This window comes from Schistocerca cancellata, chromosome 2 (genome assembly GCF_023864275.1).
Source record: "Schistocerca cancellata isolate TAMUIC-IGC-003103 chromosome 2, iqSchCanc2.1, whole genome shotgun sequence".
In the NCBI taxonomy this organism is placed as follows: Eukaryota; Metazoa; Arthropoda; class Insecta; order Orthoptera; family Acrididae; genus Schistocerca; species Schistocerca cancellata.
In genome coordinates, this window is record NC_064627.1 from 402,068,685 (window position 1) to 402,088,126 (window position 19,442).

General features: G+C 39.6%; 1 protein-coding gene across 1 annotated transcript in view; it reads right to left on the minus strand.

The window, feature by feature from the left end:
* LOC126161840 (general transcription factor 3C polypeptide 1) overlaps window positions 1–19,442 on the minus strand; it is a 359,490-nt gene that overhangs the window by 24,029 nt on the left and 316,019 nt on the right. Inside the window, exons 27-28 of the mRNA XM_049917946.1 lie at window positions 10,508–10,923; window positions 10,176–10,332 (exon numbers count right to left, since the gene is read on the minus strand). Coding sequence (XP_049773903.1) covers window positions 10,176–10,332; window positions 10,508–10,923 — 573 coding nt within the window. The remainder of the gene's footprint in view (window positions 1–10,175; window positions 10,333–10,507; window positions 10,924–19,442) is intronic.

Here is a 19,442-nt window from a genome sequence, read left to right on the forward strand (position 1 = left end):
TCGTGCAATCTGTCTGCTACTGATGTGCGGATTAGCCGCGACAGCAGCTAAAACATCTACTTGGACATCATCATTTGTTGCAGGTCGTGGTTGACATTTCACATGTGGCTGAACACTTCCAGTTTCCTTAAATAATGTAACTATCCGGCGAACAGTCCGGACACTTGGATGATGTTGCCCAGGATACCGAGCAGCATACATAGCACATGCCCGTTGGGCAATTTGATCACAATAGCCATACATCAACACGATATCAACTTTTTCCGCAATTGGTAAATGGTCCATTTTAACACGGGTAATGTATCACGAAGCAAATACCGTCCGCACTGGCGGAATGTTATGTGATACCACGTACTTATACGTTTATGACTATTACAGCGCCATCTTTACGTACTACACGAATATGTAATAAAAAAAAAATAGGGGTTCCTATTTTCAAAAATGCAGTTTATATCCATTTGACCTATGGCAGCGCCATCTACCGGGCCAACCATAGTACCATCTGGTGTCCCCCTTCAAGCTAGACGAGTTTCGTTCTTTGTAGTTTTTTCGTTTGATGCTTATTTTGTGAGATATTTGGCCTGGTCACTATCAATGGACCACCCTGTAGAGAGAGAGAGAGAGAGAGAGAGAGAAACGCAGATCTATTTTAGTAATCACTTTATTATCATTTCACAATCCTTCTAACTTATAAATTATCACTCCCTTTAAGATAGAAGGATGACTGCAAATATATATACTTATAACATTTTTATTAATTTAAGCTTTTGGAGAAAAAGGCTTCTTCTGAAATAGAAAACACATGCACCAACACAACACACAGTCGCATAACCAGTGTTTTCGTCCACTGTGGCTGGACTGCGGACTGCTACTGTGCCTGAAGGGAGCAGCAACGATATGGGTGATAGGGCTAAGGAGGTGGCATGTGTTGGGGAGGGGAAGGGAAAGCAGGGTTGGGGTGGGGGGAAGGTGTAGTGCAGCATGTGTGAACATACAAGGAAATGGTGGAGACAGGAAAGTAGGGCTGTTAAGTGCATCTGAGGGGTTTGGAAGGGGGCATGGGTATAATGTTGGGGAGGGCAGCTGTAAAGGAGAGAAGTAGAGAAGGGGGAAAAACCTCTTGGATGTCATGCTGGAACAAAAGGCTGTGTAGTGCTGGATTTGGAACAGTGAAGGGGATAGGTGGGTGAAGGACAGGGACTAGTGAAGGTTAGGCCAGGGGGGGGGGGGGGGGGGGGGTTTACAGGGACATAGAATATATTGCAGAGAGAGTTCCCACCCATGCAAACCAAAAAAGCTGGCTTGGTAGGAAGCATCTAGATGGCACAGGCTGAGGAGCTGTCATTGAAGTGATGCGCATTGTGTTGGCTACAATTTGTTGGTGGCCGTTCATGTGGTCAGACAGCCTGTTAGTTGTCATGTGCAATTAGAAAGCAGCACAGTGGTTGCAGCTTATTTTGTAGATAACATTGCTGCTTTCACAGGTAGCTGCATCTTTGATGGGATAGGATATATCTGTGACCAGACTGGAGTAGGTGGTGGTGGGGGGATGTATGTGACAGTTTTTGCGTCTTGGTATATTGCAGGGAAATGAACCCTTCCCACTCCACTCACATTGATATTCCGCTGCCCACTGAACCTATATGACACCCTTGTGTATTCCTTGTCTGTGCCAGTACGTAACACCGTGCTTCATGTCTCATATCCGTGCAAGAAATCTATATGCAAGAACTGTCCAATACATCTTCTCACCACCACTTACCGCAGTTTGATCAAAGGCAGCTTCTATTCAATCAAAGGCAGGAAATCTGTGAAAGCAGCGATGTGGTCAAGAAATTAAGGTTGTAAGAAGTACTGCTAGCTTTGATGTTGTAACATATCGATATTGTACTACTTACTTATCACTAACTTCTAGAACTTTTGAAGGCAAGCACATGTTTTCCCTGAGGGAGCATCATCTAGTTATATAATGGCAAAATGCCCCAGCAGTAGTGGTCACGCACCGTGTTGGTGTGTAAAAAGCAGAATCTATGCTGGGCTTCTATACCGAATGGTCGGGTGCACCCACATCACAGATTAATAGTATGAAGAATTTGCTAGAAAGATAATTGAGAGTTGAAGGTGTTATGTTGGATCATAGAAGAAAAGTGTTTAAGTAATTCAGTTATTTTGCGAAAAGGTGAGCAGGATTAGTTATGAGATTTAAGGTTGAAACAGTATCGTGTTTTTAACTCTGTAATCTTTGTAGAAAAACATAATTAATGTAGAACATAAATGAAAACAGTCATGATTACCTGTTTAATTAATGTGGAAACACAGCACGGCAGTGTTTAATTCAGTGCAAATGTGAAACAAGCACAACTGTTAACACAAAATGGATGAGTTTAGGCATTGTTAGGGAAGTGTGCTATGTGCTAAAGGGACAATAAAACAAAGTAATTTGACTTGTACTATTAACATTTCAAAGCGACATTTTTCCATCTTCTAATGAATAACTTTGACATTTGATAAATATAAGAGAGACGCAATCGTATTAGGCACACGGTCATGTTTATTTTATAACAAAGCATATTCTCTATGTATAGCTCCCATATTTGAGTCTGACAGTAAAATAGTTGCAAAATTAATCAAAAAATAAACTGAAAAGACACTGACAGTGCTTTACAAGTTGCAACCACTGTGCTGCTTTCCACGTACATATCAACTAGCAAGCTGCCTGTCTGTAAGAATGGCCACCATCAAACTATGAGCAAGATACTGATGAACCATCCAGTTGCTGAATACGCTAGCCAATATAATGTGTTAAATTTCAATGGCAGCTCTCAGCCTGTCCCATCGGATCCTTCCTACCAACAACAGCTTTTCTGAAATGCAAACTTTCCCTGCAATATATCCTGTTTCCCCGTAATCCCTCCCTAGCCACCACCTTTGCTAGTCCCTGTCTTCAACCTACCTGTCCCTTCCCTGCTCCCAGTCCAGCACCACACAGTCTTCTTTTCTGCCAATGCACCCAACAGTCTTTTTCCCCTTCTCTATTTCTTTCCTTTTCAGCTCCCTCCCTTTCCAAAAATCTCCTGACTGCATCTAGCAGCTGTACCCTGCACCCACCATATCCCTGCATGCTCCCACAAACAGTGCTACACCTTTCCTCACCCCAATTCTGCTCTCTCTCCCCCTCCTCGCCCTTACTTCCTCCCATAACCTCACCACCCACACCAGATTGCTGCTTCTGTCAGATAAAGTTCCAGCCTGCAGTTATGTGTGTTATGTTTTTCAGAAAAAGGCAGTGTCGGTAGTTTATTGACTGACATTGGGCAAGCGACTTTCAAGTGAAATGTCTTACCTTTATGGGAATATACATAACGGATGTACACGCACAGGTTGCAGAAGCATGATTGATGGCATATGGAAATTTGGGTCTGGCCATGAATCCTGCTTGGGTAGCGAAATGGTAAGGCGACCACTCACGATAAGCAGTAAATCTGGGTTCGAGTCCTGGTCCAGCACAAATTTCCATTGTCATCATTCCATTCTACAGTTGATGGTAGTCCATATTCGCAATTGTGAATACATTTAATGTATTTCATAACAGTTTTAGTCACCGCAGTGACAGTTCCTTTGGACATGCATGCAAGAACAAAGGAACTTTGCATCATAATCCTGAATAATGCAATCACTGCAATCTCATTTCCTCTATATGCTGATTATCACTATATCCTTTTCATGATACCGTTGTTCCATTCTGGACTTTAAATTGTTCACAAACACACACACGGTAGTGTCTTCACTATTTTAGTAGATATCGACCCTCATATACTTATTACATTATATTCCATCAAGCTTTTATGAAGTGTGGCCTTCTACACATACATGCATATTATTGGGTGGTGGATAATGTGGAAATGCCTCTACCAGAACCATCACTCAATCCAAAATGAGACTGCTGCTAGTGAACATGTTTCTGGTGGCAAGTGATGTGAAACAATGCTGTTTTTGTAACAAAAAGTTAACTTTACTCGAAGAATTGCTGTAAAATTCCACATTAATGTACTGCCGTGATGGACTTTAGGGTCAGACATTGATAGGTGTACTGCTGTTAAGCACAGCAATAAATAGATGTGTTAGCAGTACTAAGGAGAGAGACTAAAAGAAATCACTGACTACTATAATTGAAGACAAATTATTTAAAGAGGGAAAGCCAGTCCACTTATATTCAAAACTGATAATCAGGACTAGACAATTTGGAAGAATAAGTAAACTAACAATATCAGTTAAACGAATATTGAAAAATTGGCTGAGGAACAAATTTATTTGACAATGAAACGGTAAAAATCAAATAAAAGGAAATTCCATTTTAGAACTTGCAAGAAATAACAGGACCAGTACACATTATTATGTTTTGTTGTTGTTTTGATCTTAAGTCTGAAGAATGTTTTGATACAGCTCTGCACACTAATCTGCCCTGCCTCTGCATAACTACTGCAACAAACATCCATTTGACCCTACTTACTGTAGTCATGCCTTGGTCCCCCTCTACAATTTTTACTCCACACATTTCCCACCATTATGCAATGGATTATTCCACTGATGTGTCCTATCAACAAGTTCCTTCTTTTAACCAAATTGTGACATAAATTTCTTTTCACCCCAATTTGATTCAGTTATCTGATCTACCCATCTAATCCTCAGCATTCTGCTGTAGTGTTGCATTTCAAAGTTTTCTAGTCCCTTAATGTCTTACCTGTTTTTTTGTCCACATTTCACAAAGCCTGACAAGGCTAAACTTCAGAAAAGAGTTCCGAATGAATATATTTATTGGGCTGGCACATATGTTCATAGCATTTTCCCATAAGTTTAATAAATACAACATTATCAGAGACTGAACATGGATTTGACAAAAAAGGAAAGAAGATTTGGGTGTCATCCTGTTGGTGACAAGATCATTAAAAATATAAGATAATGTTGAATAGGAAAAGGATTGGGAAGGAAAGTGGCCATGTTCTTTTCAAAGGTAGCATTCACAATAATAAATTTAACAAAATCATTCAGAATCTGTCTAGATTGCTGGACAGAGATCTGAAACCTGTTCCTCCTGAATGTGAGTCCTGTATCTTAAGTACTGTGCCACTCCACTTGATAGATGTAAGTCCTACTGGGAATTAGATGGTATCTTTCAAAATGCTAAGCACTGGATGAACATCAAATCAAGCAGGAGGATAGACTGAGATGCAGATTTGTTTGAAATGCACATGGACATGTTTTGACACTTCTATTTCAGAACAATTACTGTGGACATTTATACCATAGTCTGCACTTCAGTCTTTAGCCAACAGGCAGCAGGGAGACCAGACTCAAGGTTGTAAGTATCAATTACTCCGACAGTGCCAAAATATGTATGAGTAATGACAATCAGAACATTTCAAAAATCATAAGTACAAACTGTGCACAATGAACATACGTCCCTCTATGATCCTTTCCCCATTTTCCAGCTAAAAGAAAATCTGAATCAGGAAGCAAAGCAATGTTAGCATTTAAACATCAGTATCATTAGAGGCAGAACACCACTTGGATGGGAAAGATTAAGCAAGTCTTTTTCAAGGAACCATAGCAACAATGACACACAGTGATTTCATCTACATTAGTACTGCACACACCACTGTAAGGTGTTTGATAGCGGGTACATAGTTCATCAAAACCATTTTCCCTCCTCCTTATTCCATTCACAAATGGTAAAACCATAAATATCACTCTGAACAAGCCCAAACTCCTCTAATTTTATCATTGCAGTTATTGTGTGAGATGTATACTGGAGAAAGAAATATATTTTTTGTCACATAAGGGAATGTGGAATCTCAGAATTGTGTGCGTATATATAACCGTGATCCACAATGCATTTCTTATAGTACCTTCCTACTGAATTTTGTTGAGCATTTCCACAACACTCTCACATTGACTAAATTAAACCACGACAAAGCCTGCACCCATTCTTTGAATCTTCTCTATCTCTTCTGTTAATGAAACTGTTGAACAGGATTCAAGGTTTGATCAAATTAGGGCCTTGCAAGTGTCCTTTACAGACAAATTACATTTTCTTATTATTCTTGCAATAATAAGTTGAGTCTAGCATCTGCTGCCTTCCTCAAGATTAGGTTTATGTTGCTTTTTCTGGACATGTAATTCTTGAGAAATTTCCTTACAAAAACCAGGGAAATTTAAATGAGGACGGTGTGCACTCACAATTACAGGGTGAATGTTAACAAAACTAACAAACTGCAGGGACGAATTCCTAACTGGAAATGGAGGAAAAATGGTCCTATAAACATGTGTCCGGAAATGCGTCATTGCCGTGACAGATGGCGCTGAGGAATGAAAGTTCCTCTGACCACATGCCAAGTGTTCCTTTTGTGTTGGAAGCTGTGCAATTGATGCAGCATACTGTAAGTAGCAAAATGGTCCAGTATTCTACATTTACATCCATACTCAGCAAGCCACCTGACAGTATGTGGCGGAAGGTACTTTGAGTACCTCTATCGGTTCTCCCTTCTATTCCAGTCTCGTATTGTTCATGGAAAGAAAGATTGTTGGTATTCCTCTGTGTGGGCTCTAATCTCTCTGATTTTATCCTCATGGTCTCTTCGTGGGATATACGTAGGGGGGAGCAATATACTGCTTGACTCCTCGGTGAAAGTATGTTCTCGAAACTTCAACAAAAGCCCGTACCGAGCTACTGAGCATCTCTCTTGCAGAGTCTTCCACTGGAGTTTACCTATCATCTCTGTAACGCTTTTGTGATTGCTAAATGATCCTGTAATGAAGCGTGCTGCTCTCCATTGGATCTTCTCTCTCTCTTCTATCAACCCTATCTGGTACAGATCCCACACCGGCCGGCAGTATTCAAGCAGTGGGCGAACAAGTGTACTGTAACCTACTTCCTTTGTTTTTGGATTACAATTCCTTAGGATTCTTCCAATGAATCTCAGTCTGGCATCTACTTTACCGATGATTAATTTTATATGGACACTCCATTTTAAATCACTCCTAATGCCTACTCCCAGATAATTTATGGAATTAACTGCTTCCAGTTGCTGACCTGCTATACTGTAGCTAAATGATAAAGGATCTTTCTTTCTATGTATTCGCAGCACATTAAACTTGTCTACGTTAAGATTCAATTGCCATTCCCTGCACCATGCATCAATTCGTTGCAGATCCTCCTGCATTTCAGTACAATTTTCCATTGTTCCAACCTCTCGATATACTACAGCATCATCCGCAAAAAGCCTCAGTGAACTTCCGATGTTATCCACAAGGTAATTTATGTATACTGTGAACAGCAACGGTCCTACAACAATCCCCTGCGGCACACCTGAAATCACTGTTACTTCAGAAGACTTCCCTCCATTGAGAATGACATGCTGTGTTCTGTTATCTAGGAACTCTTCAATCACACAATTGGTCTGATAGTCCATATGCTCTTCTTTTGTTCATTAAACGACTGTGGGGAACTGTATCGAATACCTTGCGGAAGTCAAGAAACACGGCATCTATCTGGGAACCCGTGTCTATGGCCCTCTGAGTCTCGTGGACGAATAGTGCGAGCTGGGTTTCACACGATCGTCTTTTTCGAAACCCATGCTGATTCCTACAGAGCAGATTTCTAGTCTCCAGAAAAGTCATTATACTTGAACACAATACGTGCCAAAATTCTACAACTGATCAACGTTAGAGATATAGGTCTATAGTTCTGCACATCTGTTCGACGTCCCTTCTTGAAAACGGGGATGACCTGTGCCCTTTTCCAATCCTTTGGAACGCTACGCTCTTCTGGAGACCTACGGTACACTGCTGCAAGAAGGGGGGCAAGTTCCTTCGCGTACTCTGTGTAAAATCGAACTGGTATCCCATCAGGTCCAGCGGCCTTTCCTCTTTTGAGCGATTTTAATTGTTTTTCTATCCCTCTGTCATCTATTTCGATATCTACCATTTTGTCATCTGTGTGACAATCTAGAGAAGGAACTACAGTGCAGTCTTCCTCTGTGAAACAGCTTTGGAAAAAGACATTTAGTATTTCGGCCTTTCGTCTGTCATCCTCTGTTTCAGTACTATTTTGGTCACAGAGTATCTCGACATTTTGTTTTGATCCACCTACCGCTCTGACATAAGACCAAAATTTCTTACAATTTTCTGCCAAGTCAGTACATAGAACTTTACTTTCGAATTCATTGAACACCTCTCGCATAGTCCTCCTCACACTACATTTCCCTTCGTGCAATTTTTGTTTGTCTGCAAAAGTCTGGAACAAGCCAAAATGGTGTTTATGTACAGCTAAGCAGATGGAAATGGTTGAGAGGCAGCACGGCTATACCAAAACAAGTACTCTCATGGACACCAATGACATCACACATTTCAAGGGCTTTTTGGGCGTTTTTATAATCATGAGTCCTTTCAGACAGATGAACGTGCAGGGAGGCAGCGGACTGTGTGTGTACCAGTTCTGGAGGACTAGGTTCTACAGGATACTGAGAAGAAGCCTAACTCAAGCTCCCAGGCAATTGGCCCACTAAGATGGGGTAAGCCAAAGTATGATTATGTGTATCCTGCATGACAACTGCCACTATCCCCCTATCACCTGCAATGAGTGCAGGGATTATCAGCAGCAGCCAGAGGAACTTTCATTTGTCAGTGCTATCTATCGTGGCAACAATGCATTTTCAGACACATGTTCATAGGACCTCTTTTCCGCATTTACAGTCAGGAATCCGTCCCTGCAGTTCGTCAGTTTTATTAATGTTCATCCAGTAGAGGGGATGAGCTGTAAGAACAGAAAATGGCAGAAACTAGTTGATGCTGGTGTTTGGAGAAGGGGAAGGTTAGCCACCAGCAACAAAGCAGTGAAAAAATGAAAATGATCATATGGTATTGTTGGTCGGGATGTCCCAGTCAGCTGCCAAATGATAGTCTTATTTCATTCGGTACCACATTGGATGACTTGCAGCCGATGACGAGGATGAAAGGATGATGAGGACAACACAACACCCAGTCCCTGAGCGGAGAAAATCTCCAATATGGCCAGGAATCGAACCCGGGTCCAGTGCATGGGAGGCAAACAAAGCAGTAATATTGCAGCTCTGTGTCTGTATTTGCAAAGTGCTGGAACCTACAATGCTTCATACAGAATTTCAAGCAATGAGCTGGCAGTGCGCTATGGTATAGTTCTGTTCTGCTCTGTATGTGCATTTTGATGCAATATTTTTGAGTGTATGCTAGTTGGTGACGTTTGCAACTGTACATTCAGGAATAAACCAAAATATTTGGACTGAGTGTTTGACCACGAGAGGCAACCCACCTGGCTAGTCGTGCAGTCTAACACACTGCTTCTCGAGCAGAAAGGCGTGCTGGCCCTGCATGAATCCACCCAGCGGATTAGAGTTGAGGTCCGGTGTGCCAGCCAGCCTGTGGATGGTTTTTAAGGCAGTTTTCCATCTGCCTCGGCGAATGCGGGCTGCTTCCCCTTATTCTGCCTCAGTTACACTATGTTGGCGTTTGCTGTTCAAACACTGTCTCCATGTAGGCGTACACCATAATTGCTCTACCACCCAAACATTTGGGGTTACACTCATCTGGTACAAGAGGTTCCCGGGGAGGAGGGGGTCCACCGGTGGCCAAACCGCATAATAACCCTGGGTTTAGTGTGGGCGGCGGTGGGGTGAGTGGACTGCTGTAGCCTGTTGTGGGGCTGTGAACCACTGAGGGCTACGATGGGGACGAAGCCTCTCTGTCATTTCTAGGTCCCCGGTACAATATACAAGGGAGGCAATGTAATCCACATCTAATTTCTTAGGGACTTCTCTTACGATAGGGTCACAAATGAATCTGCGGCCTACTCCTTCTGAACGTCTTAACCACTGCACAACATGATTTGTTTTTTGGGGATTCAATAGTGTAGGAACCTAGAAGATGGTGCTGGATCACTGTAAGAAGGGGTTTCCACTGATCTTATGGGAACAGGTTGCAATCACATCATTCACTGGTGTGAGATTACAGTTTTGTAATGGGTCTTCACAAAGAAAAGGAAGACAAAATGTTGTTAATTTACACTGTTAAATTAGCACTACTCCAGTTTGCTATTATGTTATTACACGTGCATTTTTGCAAGCTCAAAAAACAATACTTACCTTAAATTGCTTCAATCTTGCCCCTAGCTCCCTCTTGCTTGCAAGGTAACTGATAATTTTCAACATCTTAGCCCAGTCTGAATCAGAATGTCCAGAATTAATGAATGATGTTCTTAGGTCTTCCTCATCAATTTTATCACTTTCAACGCATATTCTCCTAAATGGCACAATATTTTGTCAGTGCACGGAAATTTATATTAACAGTAAATATTTTAATACACAGAAAAATGAATATTTCTGACATTATTACAAGTAGTTAACATGTTCACATTAAGGAAATTCTGTTAGTTTCACTTATGGATGACTTAATGGATAAACAAGATAATACTTACGAACTTAAATCATCTAATGTGGATTTTATTTTTTCCTTTTCCAATGGATATATTGTTTTAATATAATCTTTGATTTCTTGATTTGTTTTATCACCAGATAGCTTATTAATTTTGCAATATACTGTGCATGAATTCACAACAAAAAAATCATGTGCATGCTGATTGTTTTCAACCATTTTATCCTCAAGTTCCTCTCGCATCATATACAATGCAATGCGAGAGGCAGTTCGTGCCAGGCTAGTAGCATTGCAAGTATTTGGATCATCAGTAGGTGAATAATCTGGGTCATTTTTGTCTTCTTCTTCATCTGATTCATCACTATTTGCTCCAGTCGAGGATCCATAATTCTTAAACAGAGCTGAAGATGAAAAGAATTCAGTTCCTGGTTTGTAGGACCGAAGGATCTCTTTATATCTCTGCAATCAAAAAAATGTATGTGTTTGAAATTATCAATATAGGACATCACACATGCAAGAAAATACTGTAGTAGTTTATAATCAAATTCAGTAACTCATTCCCATGTTGAAAACAGTATAGTATATATGAATACATGTTATAGGCATACATTGTAAATTTAAGATGGTGTTCTATAAACACCTCTTAAATCATCAACCCAAAACCTCTGCAAACATGAAAGCACACACAACAGAGCGATAAACTTGAAATGAAGATAAATAATGATTAGAAGATGAAGACATCAGGTACAAGGGATGAAAAAGAATGGTGAGTATGTAGCATATGTGATGACTAGCAAACATTTTCATACTACAGGAGAAACCTACAAATCATGGTTTCAGACAGGAAATGAGAGTTGGTGACTTTCCTTTAAAAAATATCAGTAGCAGAGAGTTATGAGAAATTGTTTTGACTGGATGGGGTTGATCTGTAAATGAGACTATGACAAAGTAGCATGACTTTCTAGAATGAAATTTTCACTCTGCAGTGGAGTGTGCACTGTTTCGAAAGTTCCTGGCAGTTTAAGTCTGTACGCTAGGACTTGAAACTGGAACATTGCCATTTGCTGGCTGTTATCACAGGAAAGGTCTGAAAGTCCCAAGAAATTTTGGCCATATATGAAGGCTGTTAGTGGAACAAAATTGTGGATCAGACAAGAATCAAAACAGAAAACAGCAAAGCAATACAGTAGTCAAAATACTGAATTCTGTCTTCAACAGTTGATTAAAAAAATCAAGGAATGTTGCCATTATTCAATAAATGTACTGCTACTGATACGAGTGACTTAGTAATCAGTACTAGTGATACTGAACTGGCTGTAATTGCTAAAACTCCAGAAGACTCCAGAGCCCACTGGAGATGCTGTCGTGTTTTACACAAAAGTTTCAAGTGAATTGCATAGTTTATCAGAGATCTCTTGAGCAGAGATATGACTCATGGGATTGACAAAGCATCTACGTACAATAAAGTCCTGTTAACCTGATTGGCAAAGGGATAGGATGCAATCATTTAGAACAGCAGTGTCTGTGGGGCACAAGAAAAGGTGGATAAAGAGGAAGCCTCATTACTAAGTGTCGGGCTTGACCATTTATATAGTGAACATATGACAAACAAGGTAAACAACATGGTGCCATATCACTGGAGATATTTTGCACTGGAGATATTTTGGTATGTAAACAACACAGACAGTTTTTATTATGAAAATTTACTAGTCAGGAAAGTAGTAGTACAACTATTATGATCAATCACATACAGATAAAACATTTATGGAAAGAAAATGACTTGAGTATCATAAAAACAAGTTCTACTGTTGTAATGGACATAACGACACAAAGACAAACTAAAATTTATTTATCATAAATAAATCATAGTTAGTATGAGAAAATACCCTTTAACTGTACAGCTCAAGTGGAGACTGTCATATGTAGTTTTGAACATACATGCTTTTCAGAGGTAAATTGTAAAGGGTTTGACAAGAACTTTAACTATTTGTCCGAAATAAACCAAATCATGTATTATAAAAACAGCCTCCAGCTGTATTGGAGACCACGACGCACAGCATGGACTAAGATATATATTTATAGTAAACCAGTGGAAAAATGCTTCTACTGGAGCACAAAAAGATTGTGACAGAAAAGTAGGGTACCGGCTGCCTCATTCTCCTTCCTCCACACCTTTAAAAATTCCGCAAAAATATTTTCATGCAAACATATTCACACCCTTATTAACATGCAACTCACCTCCCATTTAACTCACTCACATTCACTAGTCCATTCCTGTAAGTCTATTATGCCCTTCCACTCCCAACTGCCCATTCTCCCTCACTCATTTGGCATAACTCTTTGTCATTATCTCTTTGTGGCTCTGCTATTGTCACTGTCTCCTGTCTCACAGCCACAGTTGTCTTCATTCTGTCCTACTACTACCGTCTTGTATCACTGCCTTTGTCTTCCCCTTGTTCTCTCTTACCGCTATTATCTTATTAAATCCTTCTCACTGCTGCTCTCTCTTCTCACTGTCACTATCTCGCTCTTCCTCATTGTCACTATTATAGACTCTGTCTCTCACTATCACTGGCTCTCACTCACTTCTGCTTTCTGCTTCCCTTTATTCCTCTCCCATTGGTTCTGTCTCCTTCACTTTTTCCTGGTACTATTCTCTCACTGTCTACTATGTTCTATTGTCAGTGTGTTCCTCTCTTTCTCACACACTGTCGTGGTCTTCTTTGCATTTTCTATACCACAATCACTGTCTACTATCTTCCAGTATTTATTACTTCTCCATCTCTTTCCCACTGCCATCTCTCTTAGCATAAAAAAGTGTGAATATGTTTGCACAACAATATTTTTGGAAAATTTTTAAAGGTCCTAAGGAAGGACCAATGAGGCAGCTGGTACCCCACTTCTCAGTCAGAGTCTTTTAATAAAGAGAAGCTTACTTGTCTTTTTTGTGCTCCAGTAACAACATTTTTTCATTGGTTCCTTTCTTGCCCTGCCACTGCAGGCCATGTCACTCATATGAAAAGAATCTGATGGGCCAGTAAAATTTTGATAATTTACGTATGTGAAACTGAAATAATGCAAAACTAATTTTGCATTTGCTTCAGCACTAAAACGTGGAATTCCCAAAACCCTTCTGGTGATAACAGACACACTTTACATCATACATCTCTGTGCTATGTCACTTTCTAAATTTTTTCCACCTCACACTGCATTTTACGTGCACATGTAGGGTGACTTCGAGCCTCTGTATCTTGGAAACGGATAAAGAGATCTAGAAAAGTTTCAAGGTTGTTTGAGACCTAAATCTTAGGAACATATCATAAAAATTATAGCTATTGTCTGTGCATAGTTGTCTTGGAACCCATAACTTGGTTTGATCCGCTGCTGACAGCAAAAAATACTTTTATGGGGTTTCTTCAGGCACTGCCCTTGGATTTATGCAAATGCAGCATTAATTCATGGGTAAAACCATCATCAATCAATCAATTTAATTTTTGTGTGTATGAATAGGGTAAATTTGAACCTCTGTATCTGGGCAACAGATAATGTGCACTCTCTTTGCATTTCGTTTCTTGCAGGAAATGTTTCTCTGCGATCTTATGTGTTTTGTGACTTGAGTTTCTACTGTAAGTTTTTTTCCCCCCTCGAAATAAAATACTTATGAAAAAAGTAGCTGAATGAGTGGTTTTTAATTTTCTGATGTCACTGAGAAAGGCACCTGTTCATGAAATTTCCATGCATTGGAAAGTTAAAGTAACCTACTATCCATTTATTTGAAAATAAATATATGCAGTTGCTGCAAGTATTTGTTTTCTGCTGGTGTACCTGTTTGATTTTGACCCGTATTTCAAGCAAACTGCTCATGATGGCAAATCAGTGCCATAGACTGAAACTAGAACGTAACAATTTGCTAGGCAAGAAAACAACTGTAAAGTAGAATATGTGAACTAGCACTTTTCAGAGTAATGCAATCTGCAACAGATTGAGGCGCAATCTGCACTACAGTTTTCAATACTTTATTAGTCTGCATCTGAGATGGAATAGATTATTTATTGACCTACTAGTATTTTTCATACAACTGCCACAGTTAAAGTATGCAATGGGTTAAGTTTTATGTAATAATTACATGGAACAAAAAACTGTTTACTCAATACCTGAAAATGAGTTTATCACAACCACAAAACACATTTTTAAAATATGTGTTTTTGAAGAATTCTTGAATCGAACAGAATTTGTCGCAATGAAGCCATATGTCTAGTACTCTGTCATATTTATTTAATGACAGTGAACAAGAAGTAGGTGGGAATGAGTTGAAAAATTACATGCTTAGATAATTTTATTTGTTTTTAAAAAAGAAATGACCTGTTTACATAATTTGTCCAATTATTTGGATATTTGATTATTTGGATCCAGTCCAGTACCAAGTCATCCAGATAACCAGAGTGTTCTAATTGATCCATCATGCAAAGGGTTCAGCAGTCCTGGAGTAAAATACATAAGAAGAAAATAGACTTCACTGTAGACAGCAGATCAAAGAATGGTCAATTCAAAATGCTCTGTATTCATGACATTGAAAAGCTTGAAGGTACAGCATATTGTGATGAACATAAGAGCAACAAAGTAGTGCCCAACAAGTGCAGAAAATGCGTGAAATACTACTCTTCAAATATACTGGCATTATGTTACTATATTCCTTACCAGACTGATTAAGTAAGAGCTTGGTTGACTATTGATGTTCTGTATTTACACTACAAAAAACGTTGTAGTGAACAATCAGTGTTCTTTAGATGGTATGTACACAAAAAAATTAGAAGCTTTCCCCACCACTGATTTGACAAGCACAGAAACTGTCCAATTTAACAATATTTAATTTTTAAGGTTCACAAATTATACCTGGTACTAATTTATAAACAATGTAAACAGCATTTTGTAACGTAACATTGGCATTTTTGAGTGCCCCTACATAATAAATAAATCAGACCACAGAAAATTAAAATAGTAGTGATGTCTTAAAACATAATGCAAAAATTTTCATAAAACAGATTAGGATTTAATGTCCAGCCAGACAGCACAGTCTAATATTGGACAAACTGAGCACGGTCTAAATATTAACAGCATTCACCTTAAGTAATTTAGGGAAACCATGGAAAACCTAAATCAGAATACGTGGACAGAAATTTGAAACCAGATCCACCCGAATTTGAGACCAGTGCCTTCATCACTAAGCCACCTTGCTCAATATTTTATTAACATATCACAATAAGCACATTCTGAATAAATTACAAACAAAGCTGCACGGTAGAGATAGTACGCCTACTACCTCCACATACTCAGTAAATACTTTAAAGGATTAGAATTTGTATGATCAACATATTTACTTAATGTATATGAATATTCCCCCCCACGAACCATGGACCTTGCCGTTGGTGGGGAGGCTTGTGCCTCAATGATACAGATAGCCGTACTGTAGGTGCAACCACAACGTAGGGGTATCTGTTGAGAGGCCAGACAAATGTGTGGTTCCTGAAGAGGAGCAGCAGACTTTTCAGTAGTTGCAGGGGCAACAGTCTGGATGATTGACTGATCTGGCCTTGTAACACTAACCAAAACGGCCTGGCTGTGCTGGTACTGCGAATGGCTGAAAGCAAGGGGAAACTACAGCTGTAATTTTTCGCAAGGGCATGCAGCTTTACTGTATGGTTAAATGATGATGGCGTCCTCTTGGGTAAAATATTCCGGAGGTAAAATAGTCCCCCATTCCGATCTTCGGGCGGGGACTACTCGAGAGGACATCGTTATCAGGAGAAAGAAAATTGGCGTTCTATGGATCGGAGCATGGAATGTCAGATCCCTTAATCGGGCTGGTAGATAAGAAAATTTAAAAAGGGAAATGGATAGGTTAAAGTTAGATATAGTGGGAATTAGTGAAGTCCGGTGGCAGGAGGAACAAGACTTCTGGTCAGGAGAATACAGGGTTATAAATAAAAAATCAAATAGGGGTAATGCAGGAATAGGTTCAATAATGAATAAAAAAATAGGAATGCGGGTAAGCTACTACAAACAGCATAGTGAACGCATTATTGTGGCCACGATAGACACGAAGCCCATGCCTACTACAGTAGTACAAGTTTATATGCCAACTAGCTCTGCAGATGATGAAGAAATCGATGAAATGTATGATGAGCTAAAAGAAATTATTCAGGTAGTGAAGGGAGACAAAAATTTAATAGTCATGGGTGACTGGAATTAGAGAGTACGAAAAGGGAGAGAAGGAAACATAGTAGGTGAATGTGGATTGGGGGGTAAGAAATGAAAGAGGAAGCCGTCTGGCAGAATTTTGCACAGAGCATAACTTAATCATAGCTAACACTTGGTTCAAGAATCATAAAAGAAGGTTGTATACATGGAAGAATCCTGGAGATACTAAAAGGTATCAGATAGATTATATAATGGTAAGACAGAGATTTAGGAACCAGGTTTTAAATTGTAAGACATTTCCAGGGGCAGATGTGGACTCTGACCACAATATATTGGTTATGAACTGTAGATTAAAACTGAAGAAATTGCAAAAAGGTGGGAAGTTAAGGAGATGGCACCTGGATAAACTGACTAAACCAGAGGTTGTACAAAGTTTCAGGGAGAGCAGAAGGGAACAATTGACAGGAATGGGGGAAAGAAATACAGTAGAAGAAGAATGGGTAGCTCTGAGGGATGAAATAGTGAAGGCAGCAGAGGATCAAGTAGGTAAAAAGACGAGGGCTAGTAGAAATCCTTGAGTAACATAATATATTGAAATTAATGGATGAAAGGAAAAATATAAAAATGCAGTAAATGAAGCAGGCAAAAAGGAATAGAAACATCTCAAAAATGAGATCGACAGGAAGTGCAACACTGCTAAGCAGGGATGGCTAGAGGACAAATGTAAGGATGTAGAAGCGAGTATCACATGGGGTAAGATAGATACTGCCTACAGGAAAATTAAAGAGACCTTTGGAGATAAGAGAACCACTTGCATGAACATGAAGAGCCCAGATGGAAACCCAGTTCTAAGCAAAGAAGGGAAAGCAGAAAGGTGGAAGGAGTATATAGAGGGTCTATACAAGGGTGATGTACTTGAGGACAATATTATGGAAATTGAAGAGGATGTAGATGAAGATGAAATGGGAGATACGATACTGCTTGAAGAGTTTGACAGAGCACTGAAAAACCTGAGTCGAAACAAGGCCCCTGGAGTAGACAACATTCCATTAGAACTACTGACGGCCTTGGGAGAGCCAGTCCTGACAAAACTCTACCATCTGGTGAGCAAGATGTATGAAACAGGCAAAATACCCTCAGACTTCAAGAAGAATATAATCATTCCAATCCCAAAGAAAGCAGGTGTTGACAGATGTGAAAATTACCGAACTATCAGTTTAATAAGTCACAGCTGCAAAATACTAACGCAAATTCTTTACAGACGAATTGAAAAACTAGTAGAAGCCGACCTCGGGGAAGATCAGTTTGGATTCCATAGAAATGTTGGAACACGTGAGGCAATACTGACCCTACAAATTATCTTAGAAGAAAGATTAAGGAAGGGCAAACCTACGTTTCTAGCATTTGTAGACTTAGAGAAAGCTTTTGACAATGTTGACTGGAATACTCTCTTTCAAATTCTGAAGGTGGCAGGGGTAAAATACAGGGAGCGAAAGGCTATTTACAATTTGTACAGAAACCAGATGGCAGTTATAAGATTCGAGGGACATGAAAGGGAAGCAGTGGTTGGGACGGGAGTGAGACAGGGTTGTAGTCTCTCCCTGATGTTATTCAATCTGTATATTGAGCAAGCAGTGAAGGAAACAAAAGAAAAATTTGGAGTAGGTATTAAAATCCACGGAGAAGAAATAAAAACATTGAGGTTCGCCGATGACACTGCGGTTCTGTCAGGGACAGCAAAGGACTTGGAAGAGCAGTTGAACGGAATGGGCAGTGTCTTGAAAGGAGGATATAAGATGAACATCAACAAAAACAAAACAAGGATAATGGAATGTAGTTGAATTAAGTCAGGTGATGCTGAGGGAATTAGATTAGGAAATGAGACTCTTAAAGTAGTAAAGGAGTTTTGCTATTTGGGGAGCAAAATAACTGATGATGGTCGAAGTAGAGAGGATATAAAATGTAGACTGGCAATGGCAAGGAAAGCGTTTCTGAAGAAGAGAAATTTGTTAACATCGAGTATAGATTTAAGCGTCAGGAAGTCATTTCTGAAAGTATTTGTATGGAGTGTAGCCATGTATGGAAGTGAAACAAGGACGATAAATAGTTTGGACAAGAAGAGAATAGAAGCTTTCGAAATGTGGTGCTACAGAAGAATGTTGAAGATTAGGTGGGTATATCACGTAACTAATGAGGAGGTATTGAATAGGATTGGGGAGAAGAGAAGTTTGTGGCACAACTTGACTAGAAGAAGGGATCGATTGGTAGGACATGTTCTGAGGCATCAAGAGATCACAAATTTAGCATTGGAGGGCAGCGTGGAGGGTAAAAATCGTAGAGGAAGATCAAGAGATGAATACACTAAGCAGATTCAGTAGGATGTAGGTTGCAGTAGGTACTGGGAGATGAAGAAGCTTGCACAGGATAGATTAGCATGGAGAGCTGCATCAAACCAGTCTCAGGACTGAAGGCCACAACAACAACAAATAAATATTCTTCAGTGCTACATTTAGCATTCCACGCCACTTCAGCACAACAAACCATAACAAAATATGCCATAGTGTAGCAAATTGTATTAAATATGAGTAGTGAATTGACTTAACTTTGTCATTGTGACATAACAAGCTTAATAATATGAAACTAAAGTAGAGTTATAAATGAAAAGTTGGTTGGTATCACTAACGCACAATTACACTTTCACATTTCAGTGTAATCTAGACCTCAGCATATGTTACAGATCAGTCTGTCACAACAGCCTAACTGCACTGTTGAAAAACGTT